The sequence below is a fragment of the Cyprinus carpio genome, chromosome B6 (assembly GCF_018340385.1).
Source record: "Cyprinus carpio isolate SPL01 chromosome B6, ASM1834038v1, whole genome shotgun sequence".
NCBI lineage: Eukaryota > Metazoa > Chordata > Actinopteri > Cypriniformes > Cyprinidae > Cyprinus > Cyprinus carpio.
Window position 1 is genome coordinate 8937041 of NC_056602.1, and position 24985 is coordinate 8962025.

General features: G+C 36.4%; 1 protein-coding gene and 1 long non-coding RNA gene across 2 annotated transcripts; both read left to right on the forward strand.

The window, feature by feature from the left end:
* Positions 1-2749: 2749 nt before the first annotated feature.
* On the forward strand, positions 2750-3854 carry LOC109056024. The gene is made up of 3 exons (XR_002012054.2): positions 2750-3058; positions 3159-3363; positions 3543-3854. It is a non-coding gene; the product is annotated as an uncharacterized LOC109056024 (long non-coding RNA).
* Positions 3855-8130: 4276 nt separating this feature from the next.
* On the forward strand, positions 8131-9879 carry cxcr4a (chemokine (C-X-C motif) receptor 4a). The gene is made up of 2 exons (XM_042725575.1): positions 8131-8280; positions 8394-9879. Exons 1-2 carry the CDS (start codon positions 8266-8268, stop codon positions 9459-9461), a joined length of 1083 nt encoding a protein of 360 aa, XP_042581509.1. The 5' UTR covers positions 8131-8265; the 3' UTR covers positions 9462-9879.
* Positions 9880-24985: the final 15106 nt, after the last annotated feature.

Sequence of the window (24985 nt, forward strand, 5' to 3'; positions counted from 1 at the left end):
CCAGTCCCGAGGGCTATTGTCATGGCCTGTGGAGAAGGGAGGAAACCCTGCACACTAGGGAAATTTTGTATGTGTCTGTGTGTGTGATTATTTTTTAAAGAAGCAAACTGGCATGCTGTATTTTGTGAAGACTGAACTTGTGCTGTACACTTTTATACACACTGAATGACTTCATTTATATTCAGATTTTGCTGCAGTTCTATCATGACAATTCTCCGAAGATTTTAGCATGGTTTAGAACAATGTTAATGTATTTGGTCTTGGTGTAATAGAACTGCCATGTAGCTGCTGTTGTTGTTGATGTAGATTATTGTTGCTGCAAAGGAAGTACAGGAACTTGGTACTGCCTATCAGGGGTGCTGAAAGGGGGGGAGGTAAGGACGATTATAAGGGCCCAACAATGGAGGGGGGCCCCCTGAGGGGGAAACATGATTTCTACAGAGTGGAACGCCATTGCGATTTCTATGCGATTAACCAACTGAGGGGAACGCAATCATGATTTCTACCAAGGGGGACCACCCGGAACGTGGGGGGCCAAAACCGTAGTGGTGCCCCTGCAACCAATACATACACCGATACAGTTCTGCGAGTATTTAAGACATACTGCTGCTGCACAAATAAATGCACAAAAGCATTTAAAATAACCCCTAGCAGATCTATACAGGTGGAACTAGGGAAGGTGGAGCACGCTACAAACTCTAATGAATGCTAACCATCCATTTAAATGTAATGGATGTAATGTCATTACATTTGAATCAGTGTGGCACACACAGGATGAGGAAATCATACATTCATGGATGACAAGTTCTTTGCTGCATTGACACGAGAGAAAACAACGATGAATGCATTGATTTCTTTATGCCTCTGCAACTTTGACACCTTTGTGGTCTCTGCAGACATAAAAGGCACCTGGTATGTGTCTTACTGCACAAGCTTTCTTTCATCGTCCCACACGCATACACACAACCACACATAAATACACACACAAAAAAAACAAAATCTGATTTCTCAATGTTCCTGTGGAAAATCTGTGAGACACAAAATCAAACTTCAAAAGAAAACAAGTTCCATTAAACCATGACCTAATTATGATTTAAGATTTCATACAATGACTTAGAAGAGGTTATTTTACAACATGTGTACAACACACACAATATCAGCATATTAGAAAAATTTCTGAAGAATTATGTGACACTGAAGACTGGAGTAATGGATACTGAAAATTCAGTTTTGCCATGACAAGAATAAATTACGTTTTAAAAGCATATTTAAAAAAAATGTAAAAAAAAATTCTCATAATATTAGTATTTTTCTGTATTTTTTTATCAAATAAAGCCATCCTTGGTGAGCAAAAAAAATATATCCCAGAGCATTAACTGTATACATTTATTGATTTGTTTATGAAATATACATCAATAATATACATATAATACATTTTGACTATAAAATTAGTTTATAACAGAACAATTAAGTGCAACAGATTTTGAAGTCACATGCATACAGATCACCTTACAACTCCCAGTTTGAGAAGTTCTCTGGAACCCATCTCTGTTGGCTGGGGGCAGGTGAAAACACATGTTCTCCCAGAGGAAAGCACACACACACACACACACAGACACACATTGCCAAAGGGTTTTTGTCTCTGAGAGCTGCCCTTCCATGCTCCCTACAACCAGCAATAGGTCTGACCTCTCATTTTAGCCAGGTGTCCCAACCATGCTAGGTTTCTGTTCACTAAGCAGCATCTGTGCCTGTTACAACCCAGTATTCAGTGACTAAGATATTATAGAATAGAGTGTGGGGTGTTCTCTTCTTGGAGGTAAAGGATGACTCTGTGATAATTTGTCATTGTGTTTATGATGCCAAATGGCTAAGCCCCTCACACAATCTCATTTTAAATTTCTAAAGATCTCTACAGTAAATAGAACATATTAGATACAAATTTTAATGTCATAAATCTTAATTGTCACATTTTCCTAGTTGTCCCACTATACTTGTAAACATAGCGACATATATGCATACAAATGAATTAAGTTAATTTTGCTGTTTGGGTGTTTTGAACAAAGGGAGAACTGTACGATCTGTGATCACTCGGACTGCCTCTGTGATTTTATCTGATCATCCACACATTAGCACCTCCTAAATGTGATAAAACAGCCATTCAATGTATGCAAAACATAAATAGCACTTAAGGGATTAACATACAGTATGTTTCTATGCTCAAAACCCTAATTTTCACATGGAAAGTACACTGCGTGAAAAGAGGAATTTCCGGGATAAATCTGACATGGTAAATTTCAGTGAAACTTAAGGTGTACGACCCGTGTACGAAAAAGTCCCGTACACGACCATACACTTGAGATGCAGAGAGATTTCCGGATACAGGATATTTCTGATTGCACACTAGACGTGTTCAGAGATTTCCAGTACACCAGCCCTCATAAAAATTAACCATGGTTTTACAATAGTAAAAGTGTATACTATGTTTTTTGGCAGTTTGACTGCCATTTGTATAACGGCAGTTTTACTACAAATAGGCTACCACGTAATGTACCATGGTTAATTTATGGTTACCATGCTGAGTACAATAATCATGTTTTTATTTTTTATTTTTTTTATGTACCATGGTTAATGTCGTAATTAAGGGAGCAAGCGCTGTTACCCTTTAAATTAATCCGAACTAAATGAATCTAAACGAGTCTTTTGAACAGAATCGCAAAATTTAAGTGAGATTAATAAAATAAAATCCACACTATTCGCGGTAGTGCTGTATCTCAAGGTTTGTTGTAGTGTGGTAATAGAGGTAATGAACAGTAATATATCATGCACTGACATTCCAAACCTCGCATTTAGAGCTGATTCACACGAAACTGGCAATTCTTGACGCCCTTGAATCGAATCTTTTCGGAATCGACTCACTGTTCCTACCCCTCCCGCCGCAGCTGTTGTTTGAATTTGTGCGGGTGCGCTGACAGCAGAGCTTGTGTTCTGGTTCTGCAGTGAGGGGCTACTGGCTGACAGCGTCCGGTAATCTCTGAGAGATTTACCGCAGACGAAGGTAAGTGTGAATACATAAAACCATTTTGAAAAACATGTTTACAAGAACATAACATTAAACGTTGTTTGATGTTGTAATATATTTTTATCTGTATTTCTAGCATGAAGTTGTTTCGAGCCGTTTATTCCCGCTTCAGGTGCTTCGCTGCTGGGCGCACTGATTTTCTGAGAGATTTACATCAGACGAAGGTTAGTATAAAAACATAAAACCATTTAAATTCTGCACATTCTGCTCATCTGATTTCAGAGTCTCCCAACACTGCAGCTGACTCCTGATTCACCGGAGACAGCCTTGGAGGAGAAATGGTGTGTCTTCATTTGTTAATACATAATCATATTAAAAGTGCAGCGTAAATTTCACTTATTTTGTTCATGTCAGTTTTCCAGTTTTATTTTTTAGGAATCTACAATGTATTTTGTTTTATTACGATGTGATTTAATGTAGGCTATATGTTTTAATGTGTATATATATTTAATGTTTTTAGGTCAGATATCAAATGTTGCCATTCTTTTGGAAAACTGCTGGTCTTTAAAGAACAGTCATTAATCAGGTAACTTGAACACAGTTTTTGAATACTTTTCAGTTACTAAAGTTATCTTTTATCCAGTTACTAAATCACTTTGACTATTTTTTCCAATTATTAATGAAGTTTATTTTAACAAAGTTCAGGAGAAACATTTTCAGGTAATCCAACCAATTAGCATCAGAGGAAGTCTGTATATCGCCGCTTTTCTCACCTCCATTCCCAGACGACAGCAGGCCAAATATGCTTATTCTGTCTATTATATATACAGTCGTGGCCAAAAGTTTTGAGAATTACATAAATATTGGAAATTGGAAAAGTTGCTGCTTAAGTTTTTATAATAGCAATTTGCATATACTCCAGAACGTTATGAAGAGTGGTCAGATGAATTGCATAGTCCTTCTTTGCCATGAAAATTAACTTAAATCCAAAAAAAACCTTTCCACTGCATTTCATTGCTGTCATTAAAGGACCTGCTGAGATCATTTCAGTAATCATCTTGTTAACTCAGGTGAGAATGTTGACGAGCACAAGGCTGGAGATCATTATGTCAGGCTGATTGGGTTAGAATGGCAGACTTGACATGTTTAAAGGAGGGTGATGCTTGAAATCATTGTTCTTCCATTGTTAACCATGGTGACCTGCAAAGAAACGCGTGCAGCCATCATTGCGTTGCATAAAAATGGCTTCACAGGCAAGGATATTGTGGCTACTAAGATTGCACCTAAATCAACAATTTATAGGTTCATCAAGAACTTCAAGGAAAGAGGTTCAATTCTTGTAAAGAAGGCTTCAGGGCGTCCAAGAAAGTCCAGCAAGCGCCAGGATCGTCTCCTAAAGAGGATTCAGCTGCGGGATCGGAGTGCCACCAGTGCAGAGCTTGCTCAGGAATGGCAGCAGGCAGGTGTGAGCGCATCTGCGTGCACAGTGAGGCGAAGACTTTTGGAAGATGGCCTGGTGTCAAGAAGGGCAGCAAAGAAGCCACTTCTCTCCAAAAGAAAAACATCAGGGACAGATTGATCTTCTGCAGAAAGTATAGTGAATAGACTGCTGAGGACTGGGGCAAAGTCATATTCTCTGATGAAGCCCCTTTCCGATTGTTTGGGGCATCTGGAAAAAGGCTTGTCCGGAGAAGAAAAGGTGAGCGCTACCATCAGTCCTGTGTCATGCCAACAGTAAAGCACTCCTGACACCATTCATGTGTGGGGTTGCTTCTCATCCAAGGGAGTGGGCTCACTCACAATTCTGCCCAAAAACACAGCCATGAATAAAGAATGGTACCAAAACACCCTCTCAACAGCAACTTCTTCCAACAACAGTTTGGTGAAGAACAATGCATTTTCCAGCACGATGGAGCACCGTGCCATAAGGCAAAAGTGATAATAAGTGGCTCGGGGACCAGAATGTTGAAATTTTGGGTCCGTGGCCTGGAAACTCCCCAGATCTTAATCCCATTTAGAACTTGTGGTCAATCCTCAAGAGGTGGGTGGGCAAACAAAAACCCACTAATTCTGACAAACTCCAAGAAGTTATTATGAAAGAATGGGTTGCTATCAGTCAGGATTTGGCCCAGAAGTTGATTGAGAGCATGCCCAGTCGAATTGCAGAGGTCCTGAAAAAGAAGGGCCAACACTGCAAATACTGGCTCTTTGCATAAATATCATGTAATTGTCGATAAAAGCCTTTGAAACATATGAAGTGCTTGTAATTATATTTCAGTACATCACAGAAACAACTGAAACAAAGATCTAAAAGCAGTTTAGCAGCAAACTTTTTGAAAACTAATATTTATGTAATTCTCAAAACTTTTGGCCACGACTGTACATATGTGACCTTGTGAACTGCTGTATAGTTCAGCTAAAGTAACCGACTGTTTTCATTACATTTGTATTATCATGTTGTTTCATCATTCTAACGTGTTTAAACAATGAAAACTGTACAATGTATTTATAGAAAGTGTGTTTTATTATATTTTTACTGGATCCTCTATTCCCAGACCCAACCATTCATCTGAAGGACTGTAAAAATATGAACCCTTTGAACCACTGGTGACAGTTTCCACATGATAAATAGAAAGGACATGGCAGAGGATGAAAGGGGTATTGATATTTCACTGAAATTAAATATCATTTAATTACATTTAGTCTGCTAGTCAGAATTATAGCTGATTAAATAAAAATAAATAGTGGTTCATATTTGATTTGGGATAGTGGTTCATGAGTCCTTTGTCCTGAACAGTTTAAATGGCCGCTTTTCTTCAGAAAAATCCTCCAGATCCTTTACTTTGTCAGGTTTTCCAGCATCTTTTGCATATTTGAACCCTTTCCAGCAATGAATGTATGATTTCATATCTATTTTTTTATACTGAGTACAGTTGAGTGACTCATACACAACTATTTCAAAAGGTAAATGCATTTATTGATTTTCAAGAAAGCAACACAATTTATTAAGAGAGACAGGGTGTGAACTACTTGAATTGGATGATCAGGGAAAACTACTATTTTTTTCTGAAAATCAGTATTAAAAAAGTAACTGTCCTGCAGAGTCTAGCTCAAACCCTAATTAAACAGGCCTGAAGCTAATCAAGGTCTTCAGGATTACTGCGAAGGTCACAGGCAGGGGAGTTTGATCAGGGTTGGATCAGAACTCTGCAGGGCAGTGGCCCTCCAGGACCGAGTTTGCTCATCTCTGTGCTGGGGGTATGTAAACTTATGAACATAACAGTAACTTCTGGAGCTTCTGAAAGGCAGAATTAAAAAAAACATGGCATGGTCCTGATGGTGCCATTAGAGTTGTAGAATATGTGTGTGTGTCTGTCTGATTGAGAGAGCAGTAATCACTGTCCTGACTTTGCAGTGTCCATTGCAAGTGTATTCTTTATTGTGTTTGTCTTTTGATTAGTATACATTTTTTGTTTCTTTTCAATATATATATATATTTTAATCAGTTTAATAATTTACTTGAAGTGTCTGTGTTTGCAAAATATTTAAAATCTTTTCAATTTAAATGATGTTGCAGTCCTGCTGAGTTTGTTTAATAATATTTGCAGTCCTGTTAAATGTTTGCTGAAAAATAAAAATTGAGTTTTGTTGATGCCTTGCTGTGTTTGTGGCTTTGTTGACAGTTTTTATGAGCGCATATGACGCATTTTTGTATAGAAGGCCCGTAGCATTTAAAACATTGAGTGTACAGTAATTTATAGACGTTTACTGAGACATGAGTGTCCGTTTACCGAGATGTAACTGCTTGTACCCTAGATTTTGCGGAGACTTTACTTCTCATGCACAGGGATGTACGTGGATTTACCGGTGACTGAGTAAATATTATGTCTTGGAGTTTATCGCGTTAGTGAACGGACTGGAAAACTGCCGCACACAAAACACTCCGTTTCTGTCAGTGTCCAGAAGTCGGAAATGTCTGCACAAAGACGGAAACCTTCCATTTACGGGTTTGTGCGCTGACGTGAACAGTCCGGAAACGCACCTTTTCATGCAGTGGTATTTGTGTATACTACTTTTCACAGACCAACCTCAAAGTATGAAAACACTTTCACGTGTGTGTGTGTGTGTGTGTGTGTGTGTGTGTGTGTGCAGTCTTCTGATCTGAGCTACAGCTTGTGGCTGAATAACATTTAAAGGTGTTTTGAAAGTTGTAAGTGAGCGAACCACTTCGTTGGGAATTTAACGCCTCTATCACAATTCAACTGTTAACATGCATGACGCATACCAAACACTTACGTGGCCCTGGACCACAAAACCAGTCATAAGTAGCAATGGGTGTAATTGCAGCAACAGCCAACAAATGTGTGGGTCAAAATTATTGATTGTTCTTTTATGCTAAAAATCATTAGGATATTAAGTAAAGATCATATTCCATGAAGATATTTTGTAATTTCCTACCGTAAATATATCAAAACGTAATATTTGATTAGTAATTTGCATTAGGCTACTAAGAACTTCATTTGGACAACTTTAAAGGCGATTTTCTCAATATTTAGGCTAGTTTTTTGCACCCTCAGATTCCAGATTTCAAATAGTGTATCTCAGCCAAGCAATACTGTCCTTTCCTTACAAACCATACATTAATGGAAAGCTTATTTATTCAGCTTTCAGATCATGTATAAATCTCAGTTTCAAAAAATGTACCCTTATGAATGGTTTTGTGGTCCAGCACATACAAGCTATAAACACACTTTGTTTATCACTATTTGTGAACGGGAATTTACATTTAATCATTTGGCAGACGTGTTTATCAAAACGACTTACAAGGGATGAGAACAACAGAAGCAATCAAACCAACAAGAGAGCAACAGTGAGCTATACAAGTGCAGTCACGAGCCTCAGTCGAGCACAGTGCACATAACAACGGGTTTTTTTACGTATTTTTTGGGGGGATAGGCAAAGTAAACCGGTTTTGTGCGAAGTTTCTGCAGATATACAGGACGTCGTTTTCTTCAATCACACACACCAGACTTTGAACACGAAAACAGGAAAAGAGTGTTTGCGGACGAAGCAGATGCAGAGATCAGAGCGCGAGCGCAGACTCCACTGTAGAGCTCTTGCTGTGAGGGGCGGAGCTTCCGCGCGCGCGTGGGGTATTTAAAATCGTCTGAGCTCCACAGAGCACTGTAGAAAGTCACTGCAGGCTTACTGGAGACTGAGACCACTGGAGGAGTGTTCTAAAGATGGCATATTACGAAGTAAGACAACAGTTATTCATTTAAAAAAAAAGTTTTTATGAAGTGAAGTTTTTGATTGCATTTAAATAATTAAAAATGTATTTAAACGTTGCCTGTTCACTTTTTTTTTGCAGCACATCGTCTTTGAAGATGATTTATCAACTGATAACAGCTCTGAGTTCGGCTCGGGGGACATTGGAGCCAACTTTGAGGTTCCGTGTGATGTGGATGTCAGTCACGACTTCCAGAGGATCTTTCTTCCAACCGTGTACGGAATCATCTTTGTTTTGGGTCTCATCGGGAACGGACTGGTTGTTCTGGTAATGGGCTGCCAGAAAAAATCCAGAAACATGACGGACAAGTACCGCCTGCACCTTTCAGTGGCGGACCTTCTGTTTGTGCTCACCCTGCCGTTCTGGGCCGTGGACGCGGCCAAAGACTGGTACTTCGGAGGGTTCATGTGCGTGGCCGTGCATATGATTTACACGGTGAATTTATACAGCAGCGTCCTCATCCTCGCCTTCATCAGCCTGGACCGCTACCTCGCCGTGGTGCGCGCCACGAACAGCCAAGGTCCGAGGAAACTTCTGGCCAATCGCATCATTTACGTGGGCGTGTGGCTCCCCGCCGCGCTCCTCACCGTTCCCGACCTGGTGTTCGCCAAAGCGGAGAGCAGCTCTATCCGCACCTTCTGCGAGCGCATTTACCCACAGGAGACTTTCACAAACTGGGTGGTCGCTTTCCGCTTCCAGCACATCCTGGTGGGCTTCGTGCTACCCGGGCTCGTGATTCTCATCTGCTACTGCATCATCATCTCCAAGCTGTCGCGCGGTTCCAAGGGCACGCAGAAGCGCAAGGCGCTCAAGACCACCGTGGTTCTGATCGTGTGCTTCTTCGTCTGCTGGTTGCCGTATTGCGGAGGGATCCTGCTGGACACGCTGATGATGCTGGAGGTGATTCCTCACAGCTGCGAGCTCGAGCAGGGTCTGCAAAAGTGGATCTTCGTGACGGAGGCTCTTGCGTACTTTCACTGCTGCCTCAACCCCATCCTTTACGCGTTTCTGGGGGTGAAGTTCAAGAAGTCCGCCCGCAGCGCTCTATCTCCCAGCCGGGGGTCCAGTCTGAAAATTCTGCAGAAGAAGAGAGGAGGCATGTCATCCGTATCCACAGAATCCGAGTCTTCTAGCTTTCACTCTAGTTAACACAAGCGCGCTAATTTTGGACAGAATATGCTCCCAAATATTATATTGAGGGCATGAAAGTACCAGCTGTATGTGCTTTGTATAGGAAGAATATAGGCTGAGCCTGATTGAAAAGTTGCTAGAATGTAAATATCTGTCAGTATGGCATCACATACTGCATTGCTTCCAGTATTACTATAAAATCTCTCTTCGTGGTGAAAAGAGGTATTGTGAACATACAAATGTGTTGATATAGTGTGCAAGATGTACATATCATGTATATAGATTGTTTTATCTGGTTCCTTTCTACACTTATGTAGACCATTGCATTTATTTATTACATGATAAAGGGACTGAATTGGGGTCCGTTCAAGTTTTAAAAAGCTGCTTTGGCAATTTGAAGTCTTTGTAATAAATTTTTTGAGTAGCTAATCAAAAATATTGTGTGTGTGTTTTTTGACCACTTCTGCAAAGCATTATTTTTATAGAGCATGATGATGGAGTTTCCCTGCAATGCCCATAGTTTATACTTTCACTCTGCACAGAGACCTGTGATGTTGTGGTGAGCACTGTTACTTAACACAAACTTCTTCAAAGTAGTCTTATTAAAAGCTATTCAAGCATGTTGAGTGGAAAAGTAGAACAATTACAATATTCTCAGTCTATGATTTCCCCTCTCTGATGCGTACACATTGATGACGGGGATTCCCTGAGATGTGAACTCTCTCAGCCCTGACCAAACACACAGAACACCCCTTGGCGGGATCCCCAACATGCTGCATAATCCATTCAACCATGAATAAACACACACGTGAACTTTCTTATATGCAAAATAGTGCAGTCTTGCATTGCCATCTTGTTTTGGTTAGGATTCAAAATTTTATTCACATCTTCTTCATTTGGTGTTTTCTGTTATTTGCCCCCCATAAATGCGCTTTTACCCTCAAAGGGATTTTTTTATTTAGGTGTTGTCATAACAAAACTATGTTGCCATGTCTCTGACAATGATTGGCAGTCGTACACATAGCCTGTATGAGTCACAAAACCTTATTTTGCATGGTGTAAAATAATATGAAACTTGTTCAGTATGCTGCCACACGGGAGTTTAAGTAAAAACCCACTATTCAGGTTAAGGAGAACATGGTCGCAATCACAGTTGCTAGACAAGCATAGTTCAGTAGATAAAAACACGTGTAGTAGTTCTTGATTTCACTTTCTGTGAAACTCTTTAGCACTCAGCATGCTGTAAAATAGCTCCAAATGTATTTGAACACTTAAGTAAAACCTTGTGATAACCCTAAAATAATGTAGAAATCCATATAGAAACTGCAAGCAAATTATGCCAGAGCTTTACTCAGAAGCAACTTAAATTTTGTAAAAGCTGAGAAGCTGTTTTTTAGTGGATGTATGAAGTAAGTTTTCCTGAAATTCACACAGGTGTCCTTCTATAGAAAAAAAACTATACATCCAAGTGATTATGGGGCATTTTATATATATATATATATATATATATATATGTATATATATATATATATATATATATATATATATATATATATATATATAATATATGTATGTATAATATATATATATATATATATAAAGAAATGTATGTATGTATATAATTAAAAATGTTTAGTCATCTTTTAGCTTTTTCTTGGTTTAATTACTATTTATAATGTTTTTGAAAGAAGTTTCTTCTGCTCATCAAGCCTGCATTTATTTGATCAAAAATACAGAAAAAAAATGTAATATTGTGATATATTATTACAATTTAAAATAATTGTTTTTACATTTATTATACTTTAAATTATCATTTATTTCTGTGATGCAAAGCTAAATTTTTAGGATCATTATCACATGATCATTCTAATATGATGATTCATTATCAAAGTTGGAAACAGTTCTGCTGCTTAATATTTTTTCAGAACATGTGATACTTTTTTAGGATACTTTGATGAATAAAAAGTAAAAAAAAAAAAAAAAAAAAGAAGCTATGTTTTTAAAATATAAATATTTTGTAATAACAATATAAACTACTGGTCAGTAATTTGGGGTCAGTAATTTTTTTTAAAAATAAAATCAATACTTTTATTCAGCAAGGATGTGTTAAATTGATAAAAAGTTATAGTAAAGAAAATATATTATTAGAATATGTATTATTAGAATTTTTTTTTTTTATTTTGAATAAATGCAATTCTTTTTAATCTTTTATTCATCAAATATATTAGACAGCAGAACTGTTTCCAACACTCATAATAAATCAGAATATTAGAATGATTTCTAAATGATCATGTGATAGACTGGATGTTACATGTGACACTGAAGGCTGGAGTAATGATGCTGAAAATTCAGCTTTGCATCACAGGAATAATTTTTTTTTTTTAAAGTATATTCAAATAGAAAACTATTATTTTAAGTTGTAATAATATTTCACAATATTACTGTTTTTTCTGTATTTTTGATCAAATAAATGCAGGCTTGATGAGCAGAAGAGACTTCTTTCAAAAACATTAAAAATAGTAATGTTTCCAAACTTTTGGTCTGTACTGTATATATATATGTGTGTGTGTGTGTGTGTGTGTGTGTGTGTGTGTGTGTGTGTGTATATAGATAGATAGATAGATAGATAGATAGATAGATAGATAGATAGATAGATAGATAGATAGATAGAGTTAAAGTGTGTGTTAAATGTTGTTAAAAGTATGTATATGGGTAATAAAATGTAAATTATCTAATCTTATTTAAAATGTAATTTATGGCAAAGCTGAATTGTCAGCAGCCATTACTCCAGTCTTCAGAGTCACTTGATCTATCAGAAATCATCTAATATGCTGATTTGTTGCTCAGTTATTAAAAATGGCTATGTTGAAAACAGCAATGGTTGCTGAAAATTCAGCTTTGCTATCACAGAAATAAATAAATATTTTAAGACATTCAAATTTAATTTTTATTTTATTGTAATATGATTGTACAACATAACTGTACTTTGATCAAATAAATGCAGCATTGGTGAACCACAATAAAACCATAGGAGGTCTTTACAGAAGGAGAAAGTATTACAGCAGTGCACAGCAGTGTAGAGCTATAGGAAACAAGAGCCTGTGACCCCTGCTTTGCAAAAGCTGCTAACCAGGCCACCGTGTTAAGAGGTGGAAATGTGTTAGAGTTGACCCATTGAGAAGTGAAATCTATGCGTAAGGACAATACAAACTAACACCGGTGACTGGACGGCCCATTGAGTCAGGGTAATGGGCTCTAATGTAGAGTGTGAAAGATTTGCATGTCTGAGAGTGTTAAGTGCCCCATCAGGCCTCTGTTCCCCTGGGGACTGTAAGAAAGGAGAGTGGTCAGTGAATATTCCTAAAGAGCTGGTCATTTATTTCGCTGTTAATCTGCCTAGTTCACTCTTTCAATCTGAATATATCTCACTCTATAGAGAAAGACAGATATAGAAAGAGAGTGTATATCTATTTGCCTTCTTATCCAGTAATCTCTCCGTGTATAAATCAAATCTAGACTAATATTAGTTGATATTTGCTGATATTTGCTGACATCAACACAGCTCTGGCACAGCTCCAACTATACATTCTTCAAAAAGTCTTCTTGTGGTCTACAAAAATAAAAAAGAAACTGGAACATGAGGGTAAGTAAATGATGACCATTTTCATTTTTTGGTAAGTATCATAAATAGTCCAAATGAACCATGTCCTATATATACCAAATCTTCTGAAGCCATATGATAACTGCATGTGAGGAACAAGCCAATTTAACTTGTTATTCTCTGATATTCAGCTCTCCTCGGCTCATTCTTTAGAAAGTAGAAATGTCCAATTTGTGAACAAATCATTTGTGACCCTGGACCACTAAACCAGTCATAAATGGTCAATTTTTGGAAATTGAGATACATCATCTGAAAGCTGAATAAATACGCTTTGTTAGCTAAACCAAGTATGGTTTGTTAGGATAGAACAATATTTTAACTATCTGAAAATCTGGAATCTAAGGGTGCAAAAAAAAAAAAAAAAAGAGAAAATTGCCCTTATAATTGTTCAAATTAAGTCCATAGCAATGCATATTACAAATCAAAAATTAACTTTTGATATATTTACGGTAGGAAATTTACAAAATATGTTCATGGAAGATGATCTTTATTTTACATCCTAATGATTTTTGGCATAAAAGAAAAAAATAATTTTGACCCATATAATGTATTGTTGCTAATTGCTATACCTGTGCTACTTATGACTGTCACAGATATGGACTTTTGTGTTCCTCATTGTGTTCACCTGTGTTTGTTTTATTATGTCATTAGCCCCTTTCTTGCTTTGTATCAATTTTCCCCATTTCTGTTCAGTCCCGGCCAGTTATGAATGTTGCTTACGTTGATGTTTGGAGTTTATGTTGGAATACCTGTTCATCTTTCTATTAAAGGGTTGTCTGAATTGCCTTTTTTCATTGTGCACATACTCTCACAATTCCGTGACAATGACTGGTTTTGTGGTCCAGGATCACATTTTTCTGTTTCATTCTTACAATTAATCTGTTCACAGAAATCATTCTGAGTGATCTGTTTGCCAATCTGACCTGATTTATTTAATTCACCAATAAAACAGCAGCTAGTACATTCTTCAAATAATTTTCTTTCGTGTTCTGCAGAAGAAAGAAACTCACAGTTTTGGAACGACATAAGGGTGAGTAAATTATGTCTATATTTAAGGCGAAACAATTCATGTAACTCTGAGTAAAAGTGTCCACAAACCTCACTGTGGGCTTCGTTTCACAGCTCTGCATGTGTTTTTTCACTTACGAGCAGGGTGAGGGTTAGAGGGTAAACCTATTGACATCCATAGTGCAGGAAGGAGATCATGTCTGGGATTATTAGCGGCCACTCACAGTTCCTGCTAGATTGACCATAGTGGGGCAAAGAGACACTTCACGACCCCAGTGACCCCCAAAACCTCAGCATGTTTACCCAAAAGGACTGGAGCCACAGAGGTCAGTAAAACCAAGATCATTTACAAATGAATCGCAGTTCCAGGGGGCTTGAACAATGACCAAACAAATGCTACTGTATCAGTAAGCAGTTTAACACATGTCAGACAGTTATTACGTGCCGGAGCTCCGAAATAACTTGAACATACTCTGATTCCCACACACTGTCATCATGTACATCCATGATACTATACACATAATCATAACACTATACACGTATATCACAACACTATCTCACCACCCAAAAGCCCATTGTGCAATAAACGGATAAATGTGTGTTATTGTAAGGGAAGTGGCTGTTTGGAAGGCAGTTTCCTGCTGAAAACCCACAGGGACACCAGCTCCCACTGTGAAAATACTTCTGGGGTCGACTACAAACCATTTCACATTTTTCACTCTAGAACAACACTACATTTCAGCAGGTTTTACAGATAACAGCTGATATTTGACAGAGTCAATAGAAATGCATCTTTAACCTGCACATAGTATGATGATACTATAATGAAATACTTTGTGATAATAAACTGGTCATTTTATATACAAACAGAGTTGTTTCAGTTAACTAAATCAATAAAAACACAGTTTCATTACTTGAAATAAAATAAACATTTTGTATTTTTATTAGTTTAACTGTATGTACTAAAATAACTGAAACTAAAACTGAAATAAAAATTAATAAATAAATGAGTGGGCATATATATAAATACTGATGATGATGAAAAAAAAAAAATTAAATTTTAACTAGATTAAAAAATTGTAAAAATAGAAACTAATTAAAAATATTAACATAATTGATTAATTTAAATGGATATTACGTTTATAAATGTATATAACTTAAATATTTAGCATATTTAACATGAGTATAAAATGAGCATAATAATTTATTTTATATTTATTTTATGTATAACAATACTTAGAAGTACTCCTACTTTTTTTTAGGTGTAGCGTGCATGTGTACACAGTTTGATTTATATTAGCATGTGACAAATGCACTGATGGAGACGGTTGGTTGTAACATGTACGTATGGTTGCCAGGAAGCAGTTTGTTTGGTGATGAATGATTTTCCATTTATACTATAGAGGTGAGCCAGTCATATAATAATAATAAAACATTAGCTGGCTAAAACAAAAGCTGGCTGACTAAACAAAAGCTGGCTGACTAGTATAAAACATGGCAAACCATCCACATATTGACTGTTTCAGTAAAAGGACTGGTGTTATCTTCCAAAAAAGCAGTCACACCCTTCTCATTTGTGTTGGCGTGAGATCAGACAGCAAATTTCCGTTTCTTGGCACTGGAATGCTGATTAGCTTTGATTAACTTGTTTTTGTCAAAGATGAAAACACCGAAAGTTGGCTTGGTTCTTTGAAAGCATCTTATTTATGCCAGAACCGAACACTATTTTGTCTTCACGCACTGAACCTTTATTCCTCACCGAACACGAGCCCCTCCACTCTCACCCGGGGCTATTGGAAATATGATCTTGGGGGATGTGCGTTTTGATGGAGGGCAGCTGCCCTTTTTAAAGGCTGTAGATGAATGATGGGATTAAATGTGGTATATACGGATGTGCATGTGTGTTTACGAATGTTCAAGTTTAATTATATGTGATATTCTGAACCAATAATGGTGACTTCCATTTATCCTGTTTATTTACACTACAGCTCCTCTGATTTATTCATTAGGAGTGACTTTGTAATTAATTTCAATCTTAATTCTCACCCTTCATTCCTCTCGGAAATATGATATGTTTCTAAAGAGGATCTGAAGAGGATTTTGTGAAGAGATTAGCAGAAAGAAGAGCTTGTATCAAAGTGAGCAGGTCAGTATTCACTTAGCACACACGCGAACACACATACAAACACATGCACTCACACACACACTGTACTTACAGACTGGCAGGTGCTTGGGCACCTGTTGGTACAAAAGTGGACTCACTTACATTCTTTCTCCACCTGCAGTCCTTCTAACACAATACACACACTTCCTCGTTTGGGCATACATGCATCTAAATTTGCTCACAACATAAAATTTCCTCCTTTCTGTTGATTCTATTGAATTGATTGTAAGGGATAGTTCACATGCATTGGGTCTGTGTTGTCAGGTTAAGGATAATTTATTGTCAGTCCTACTACATAAGAGAGAAATGGCAATAAAACTCTGACTTGGCAGTATGAGATCATCTGCTATAAAGTAGCGCACATGCTTATCTCACATAATTTAGGGCCACAACACATGTTTTCTCAGGTGTTGTGTGACGAGCATGACCAAGAAATCAGAAACATTTGTTCCACTGTGTTTCTTCAACAATGCACTATTTTGGCCCTGTGGACTTTTAGAAAATAAAAATGTCACTCTCACTAGCTTATTTTATCAACACTTTTCAGAGGAACTGTTTTTTCTCTCTCTCTCTGAAAGTAATGTAAATGCAATAACGTTTTTTTCACCTTTAATTTTGCATTGTGTTAAACAGCATTCTGTGGTGAAAATGACGTTTGTAAAATTTTTGGAAAAAAATAGCAGACTACTTTTTCTTGCTAAGGTTAATTTTGTAGCTAGAATTGTATGTTTCCTATATATACACAATTATATAATATTTTCGAATTACATGGAATTAACACACTATAAAAATATTTTGTTCAAAGGGGATGTTTCTCATTATTTTTCTTCACACATCACATATCTCATTTTCAAGTTTTCTCCTTGGTAAACAAGCATGCTAATTTTATTAAAAACAACTTATTAGGGCCACAATAGGGTGCTGTAGGGTGGAAAAAATAACACAGAAATGAGTGTGCATAATTTAATTATTATTTTTTATATAATTTTCACACTATATAAATATAATATTTTAATATAAATATTGAAATGGTTTATGCTTATTTCACTTATTCTTCATATCATCATTTTAAACATGCAATAGTTCAATAGATTTTTTTTAGTATTAAATAATATATATTATTAGATTTATTTTAAGATTGAAAGTTTCAAAAGGTGAAACAATAAAAACCCATAAATAAGGGGATTTTGAAAACCAGCAAAATAAAATGATGAAAAAAAAGGGGAAAATATTAAAAAAGTTGGAAGACCTTTTGATATTTATCAAGTTTCAAGCCCGAAAAAAAACCCACCAACTCCTGGACCATAACAGTCGTGAAGTTAAAGAACCACAGAACAGCTCAAACAAGTACTTATCTATTTGCATGTTTGAAACAAGAAGCAGCAAAGACAAACCATAAAGTGCAACGGAAAACATATTAGCTCATCACAGGGCTCAAAGTTCACAGGACCAAATCTAAACATAACAAAAGCTTCTCTTGGTGAGCATTCACATGATGGTCATTAACCTCGTGGCTTTAGTGTTCCCCATTGGTGTCTTCACTGTGTCTAATTAGCGTGATGTCAGAGAACCTTCAACTTGTAACTCACACAAATGTAATTCACGCTTATAATAAGAACTTCCCTTGGAGGCAAAGATAAAGGCTGAGAGCATACACACACGTCAAGAGAATGAAAGACGAAGTCATGCGGTCGTTTGACCTCTTCACACCTCTTCTGTGAGGAATAAATCATCTCAGCAGCTTTTTCTCCTAAACGACCCAGTTTGACAGAGAAGCGTGTGTGAATCAAAAGCAAAATCATGTTCACATGAGCAACCCCCAACTTCCCCTTTCGTCAGTGGAACACAATAGTTTTGCGGGCAAAGCTTCAGAGGAATCTGAGCATTGAGATGCTGAGTGAAGGTCTGAAAACTGTTTTCCCACTGATTCAGAAAAGACTTCCCATCAGGAAGAGGGAGAAATAGAACCCGGAAGTTTACTTAGAGGTTTTTGCGCCTTGTTTTTTGGCGATTTCCTGTTGCGGTCTGCCCTCGACTGAGCCGCACGAGGAAGAGAGGGCTTAAGCGAAGAAAGAGAAGAAGGAAGGATAGTGGCATAGTAAACGGAGGAGAGGGTTGAAAGATGGAGGCTTCCCCCTCCTCCTCCTTCTCCTCAGCCCCCCGAATCCAGCTGTCTAAATGGAAAGGTGGCACGGCAAGGAGGGAGGAGGAGGTTACAGTTGGAGGATGCTTATTGTTTTGTGATTCCTGTGTTTAGGGTTCGGTTTGTGTCCCTCAAACAAAGGCCCATTCTATTGGAAGGGATATCAGCAAGTCATTGTGTTTACAGGTTTACAAGCACGCAGAACCAAAAACAAGCACTGCTTTGCACTTGCACTGTATCAAAATAAATATGAAAGACAATATATTTAATCCTTACTTCCTCGAAAAGCATTCTCTTTCCAGAAGCTCCAGCGATCCTAAGAAGCTTCATAAACACTTTAACACTTTAACTTTTAGTTTTTTTAGGCATATGGCCAATTAATTTCTTGTGCATTTATGCAATATAGTGGAACAAAACTTGAAATATAATTAATTTAAATGTAAGTTGTTGTAATTCATGGGCGTGGATTATGCTAATTGTTAGTTCACATGCACCCTATTTACAAGTGATTGGAATTCGTTAGCATACCCATTTAACCATCAGATCTAAGGTTTGCAAAAGTGAGTTTTGAAGAAAGACCATTTTAGTCGCAATTTACTCATATATTTATGAAAGTTTCATGAATTAAGTCCAGAGAGTAAAGAAAAGAACTGGTTAACAACCATCGATGCATCCAGCCCTCACCCCTATGTATAGTATGCAAAAAGCAGTATCATGTCTAAATACAATATATATATATATATATATATATATATATATATATATATATATATATATATATATATATATATATATATATATATATATATATAAAACAATAGCTAAAACACTATGAAAATAAACTTGAATCATTTAAATATCTATAGCATGAAAATTCTTTATCTAAATTTCAGCACATATAACATAACGTCTTTTATAAACAGTCAATTAGTGGGTTCTTCATAAAATGCAGTATGCAGTTTTGGAAAACACTAAGGCTACGTCCACATGAAGCCAGAGCTTTCCCTATCCAATCTTTTTTTTCCTCGTCTCAAGAAATATCTGTCCACACAAAACCGACACAAAACGATGTAGTATACATGCCAGACCAGTATGTGGTGCTGTAATTCTGCCACAGAGCTAGACTAAAAATGAAGAAGACTATGACTATGCGCATAAACCTTGCACGCGGTATACAAACGAACATGGAACAATACATTTATTAATCTGTGTTAATGTTAGTTAATAAAAAGAAAATCGTTCAGTGTTTGTTCATGTTTTTGTTGCTGTTTCGTGACATAGCGGTGTCTGACTAGGGGCGAGACGTGGGCTGATGACATCATCGTTTCAGAAAATATACGGATTCGATGTCCACGCGAAAACGCAAGGGCGGCGTTTTCAGAATTATCCACTCTGGGACCCGGTTTCAAAAAATATCGGTTTCACTCTCCCAAAACGCCAGATCCGTGTGGACGAAAAGCCTATACGATACAAAATTTATGCATTTACAGCGAAACGCGTCTCCTTGTGGACGGGGCCCCAGAGTGGATAAATCTGAAAACGCCACCCTTGAGTTTTCGTGTGGACAGCGAATCCGTATATTTTCTGAAACTATGATGTCATTAGCCCACGTCTTGCCCCTAGTCAGACACTGCTACGTCACATAACAGCAACAAAAACATGAACAAACACTGAACGATTGTCTTTTTTTTTAATTAAATTTAAAAAGGTTTATTAATTTATTTTTGTTTGTTTTTTTGTTTTTTGTATGGAGTGTTTGTTTGCATAGTCCAAGTCTTCTTCTCCGTTTTTAGTCTATCTTTGTGGCAGAATTACAGCGCCACATACTAGTCTGGCATGTATACTACATTGTTTTGTGTCAGTTTTGTGGTTTCGTGTGGACAAAAATATTTCTTGAGACGAGAAAAAAAAAAGATCGGATAAGGGAAGCTCTGGCTTCATGTGGATGTAGCCTGGGACCCGGTTTTTAAAAAACATCGGTTTCACTCTCCCAAAACGCTGGATCCGTGTGGATGAAACGCCTATGCAATACAAAATGTATGCATATACAGCTAAACACATCTCTGTGTGGATGAGGCCTAAATGGATAGTTCAACCAAAAATGAAAATTCTGTCATCATTTACATAATTTGCTTATCTTTCCAAAACTGTATGTTTTCTGTCTACTATGGAACACGAGACAGGAGACATTCCAGAGTCCACTGACTTGCATTGATCATGCCCAACAAATCACACACCCATGACTCAAGCAAAGTAATCCAACTTAATGTTGCTTATCATATCATGAAAAGATCAATAAATGACGTACAGTGAATCAAGTTCAGACATGACACAGATGGTGTGAGAATCAGATGACAAAGTTGTTTATATTTTATATTTTATAGAACATATCTCTACAAAAAGATTGCAGATTTGTTATGTGCTGGTATGTGTCCCCCGACTTGTTTCCTTCTGTTGTCGTCCGTCAGTCTGACTGCATCTTCTCTCAGCTTCATTGACAAAGAAAAGAAGTCTGTACTATGATGATGCTAATACACACACACACACACACACACACACACACACCCCATAAGTCATCATAACAATCATAACAATTCTTAAGTGCATTCCAGCAAACCTGTATTGACTGGGACAGACCTGTCAGCACACTGTTTACTGCTTTTGTTTCTGGAATCCTGCTTGTTTAAAGTGTATGTAGGTGGCTGCTCTTTGATTCATTTTTTTTTCTTTTCTCACCTGAGGAGACAAGGGGTCATAAAGTCATCAAGTCCCAAATGTTTTGCAATTAATCTCTTTTGTTTGCCGACTTCATGCTTGAAAAAAAAACCTGAGAGATGATGACAGAAGATGTTAAAATGCTCACATCGATGCCTGGCACATACACCCAACATACAGAGCTAATAAAACAAAACCATTTACCATGCACTGAATCTTGAGTACTGGGACAAAAAAACCAAAAAGTGGAAATATATATATATATTTTAACATGTTCAGAGGTATTCAGATATGTTTTTCTGTCTGCTGCTTCTTACATTTTCTAAATGTTTTCCTTCCTATCGATCATAATAGCAACACTCAAACTGAAAATAAAGATTACTGTCATGTCAAATATGGCTATTTATTAAAAATATTGACAAATCTAGGGTTCGCTTCCATACATGAAAGACCTGTTAATGCAGGTTTCAGACTTACTGTTATCACAGAAAATCCTATGGTGATGACAGCTGATGGTGTAGAAAAAAAATAAACAAATTGCCATCAAACATAATTAAATATGGTAGTAATTTTGTTTAATGGTTTTGGGAGAAATTACTAAAATTAACATAAAATAAAAATTAAAAATCTAAAAATCCAAAAGATTTTTTTTTTAATTATTATTACTATTTTTAGGTTGTGTGACCAGATTGACATGGTTAATAGAAAATATAAGAACAACTTTTAAATGTATTATTATTATTATTATTATTATTATTATTATTATTATTATTATTATTATTATTATTTTAATCCCATTGTGAACACATAGCAGGTGATGTATGCAGTAAAAGCCATCAGACATTTTAAAAATTGTTTAATAAATCTCAGCGTTGGCCAGAAGTACTCAATTTATTTAAGGTATATTTTAAAAAAATGCGACTGTAATGTTTCTTGATATAAAAATATGTATCTACTTGGCTGTTTAATAGAAATCTGCAGTTTAATATTACCTGCCATTCACAGAATTCACGTGGGCTCACCAGGGCTGCATTTATTTGATCCAAAATACAATAAAATTTTAAAATATTATTACAATTCTAATTTACTGTTTTCTATTGTAATTTATTGAAATGTGTCATTTATTCCTGTTATAGCAAAGCAGAATTTTAGCAGCCATTAATTCAGGTCTTTAGTGTCAAATGTTCAGAAATCATTCTAATATGTTGATTTAGAAACATGCTCAAGAAACATTTCGTATTATCAATATTCTTTATTATCAATAAAACAGTTGTGCTTCTCAAATCCACCTTTTTTCAGGATTCTTTGATGAACAGACAGCTCAAAAGAACAGCATTAATGCATCCTTACCGAATAAAAGTATTATAAAAAAAAAAAAAAAAATCACGCTTATCGTAAACTTTTCAACAGTAGTGTAAAGTAGGGCTGCACAATTAATCGCATGCATTTGTCATGCGTGTCTCATCAGTAAAGCTGGTTCTGTGATTAGAGGTAAATATCCGTCACCTGTTTTCAAATGCACCGGGAGTTCATACACAGAGCCGTAGTTCACTGATAAGTTAAGCTGGTTCCGTTTTATAATCGAATGCGATTAATCTCAATTATGAACAGAATATTGCGTAGCTTGTCAGTGAACTACGGCTCTGTGTATTAACTGCCGCTCCCGTTTGAAAACAGGTGACAGACATTTACCGCTAATCACGGAACCGGCTTTACTGATGAGACACGCATGACAAATGCATGCGATTAATCGTGCAGCCCTAGTGTAAAGTATAGTATTTATTGTAAAAAAAATAAAGATAATTACTTTCGTTTAATTTTGTTTTAGAAGGAGCCAGTGATAAATGCCATATTTTTGATTAAATAAATCTTTGATTTATTTCAAACAGGAAATTTAGCTTATTTTAAAATTAAAGGTATAACTGTGACACATTTTATTTTTGCAATGTGCAGGAATTAGACTAAAGCTCTGCAACAAACTACCAGTTTCAATAAATAAAATTATTAATGCAACCTCAAACAGACATGTACATGTACACGTATCACCCTTGCTTTCATATTCATACAAACAACAGCCTCTATTTATAGAATGTTTACTGTACAGCTGTCTGCAGCACAACAGGAACAAGCCTTTTCCGCTTCATTTCAGGAAAGTTAGGTCCAGCAGGCAACACATATGTTGTTGTGATACAGTGACAGAGAATATGCTTCAAAACACACACTGACGCACACTAACAAACAACCACACATCCAAGCTCAGACATCTGTGCGAAACAGGTTGCCTTTGGAACCCAAATACACAATAACTCACGCACAGGCTACTTGTTTGCAGGATCCTAAAAATACAACAATGGGTCCGTCACAATAAGATTATGCTGTATAATAGCTTCCTTCCAGGTCAGGTCCTCTCATCTGTCTCTACAAAGCTGTATTCGGCCACTGATCAACCAAAGGGGCAGTTGACTCATTCATTTACTCATTTTTTCACGATCTCAGCTGTGGAGGATGTCCTCAAAAGTCCAACAACATCCTGATAGACACCTGAGATTCGAGCGTATGAGCTCGTCTATATGTGTGAGTGGTTTTAACACATCTGGAGAGGTGAGTGTACTTATGACGTTTATGAGTTTGTGGAAGATGTGAGCTTTTCTTTTGAATGGCTTTCAGAAGTGTTGTGATGAAGCACTATAGGAAGGAACATTTTTAGTTTAAAAACCCCTCTCATACTCTTACTCATTTTTTACCAAATTCTAGTCATTGCAAAAACTTTGTAAATCTTATTAAACTTGATACAATCACAAAACTCTTCACACAGTCCTCCTTACCACCTTACAGCTTGGCACAGCTGTAAATTTCAAATCCAGAATACACTAAAACTACCAAAACATGTCATACATGATTCAAATCAACCCATTCGTCCATAACAACTCAACAAACATACTGTCTCATAAAACAATGAAAACCTAAAAAAACAAAAAAAACAAATCAAAAATAAAAACACTAACAACAGATCACATACAATGTTCTTTTATAACGCAAGAATGACAGCTCTCTACTAGAATTCACTGCAGTATGTTACATGGTTCTTGCTTGCATTACACTACAAAATGATTCTTAAGTCGTGCCCTTTTGGATTGATAGTAATAAAATGAAAAACTAATGCCTGTGTAGGTGTTCAGCTACATCTGATCCCTTACCAAAAAGTATGTAGTATACTTCAAGTTTATTAAGTATACTTAAGTAAAGTTCAAGTATATTTTTAAGTATACTTTAAGTAGCAAGTATTCTCCTTGGGACTAAATTGGCCCACTTTCTAGTATATAAAAGTATACTTTTAAGTATACTTTAAGTACAACAGTAGCAAACATTGAGTACACAAATAGTTTACCTCTATGTATGTAATTTGTACTGCAATTATACTAAAAGTGAACTTACAGGTATAATGATAGTTTACTAATTAAATACTTTGTACACTTTGAAGTATAGTCTCAGTAAACTACTAGTTTAGTAGTTTTATACTGCAAGTATACTACTATGTTCCTATTTACGTTTGAATTTGTATGTATTTTGTTATATGAATATCTGAACATACAAAACATCCAAAGAAAGAACAGGGTATCTGCATGTAAACAAAAACATTTTATTCTAGCTTCATGCATTCTTTTTTTTAAACACTTTAATGCGGGTAAGTTTCATAAAAAATAAAGAAATAACATTTTGAACAGAAAGCTGAAAAAAAGACTATGAATTGAATTCAGAATGATAATCAAAACGTAGATGGAATCGATCAACACCCCAAAGCTTGACCGTAATTATTTATCGGTCGACATTTTATTCCATAACGTTACAGT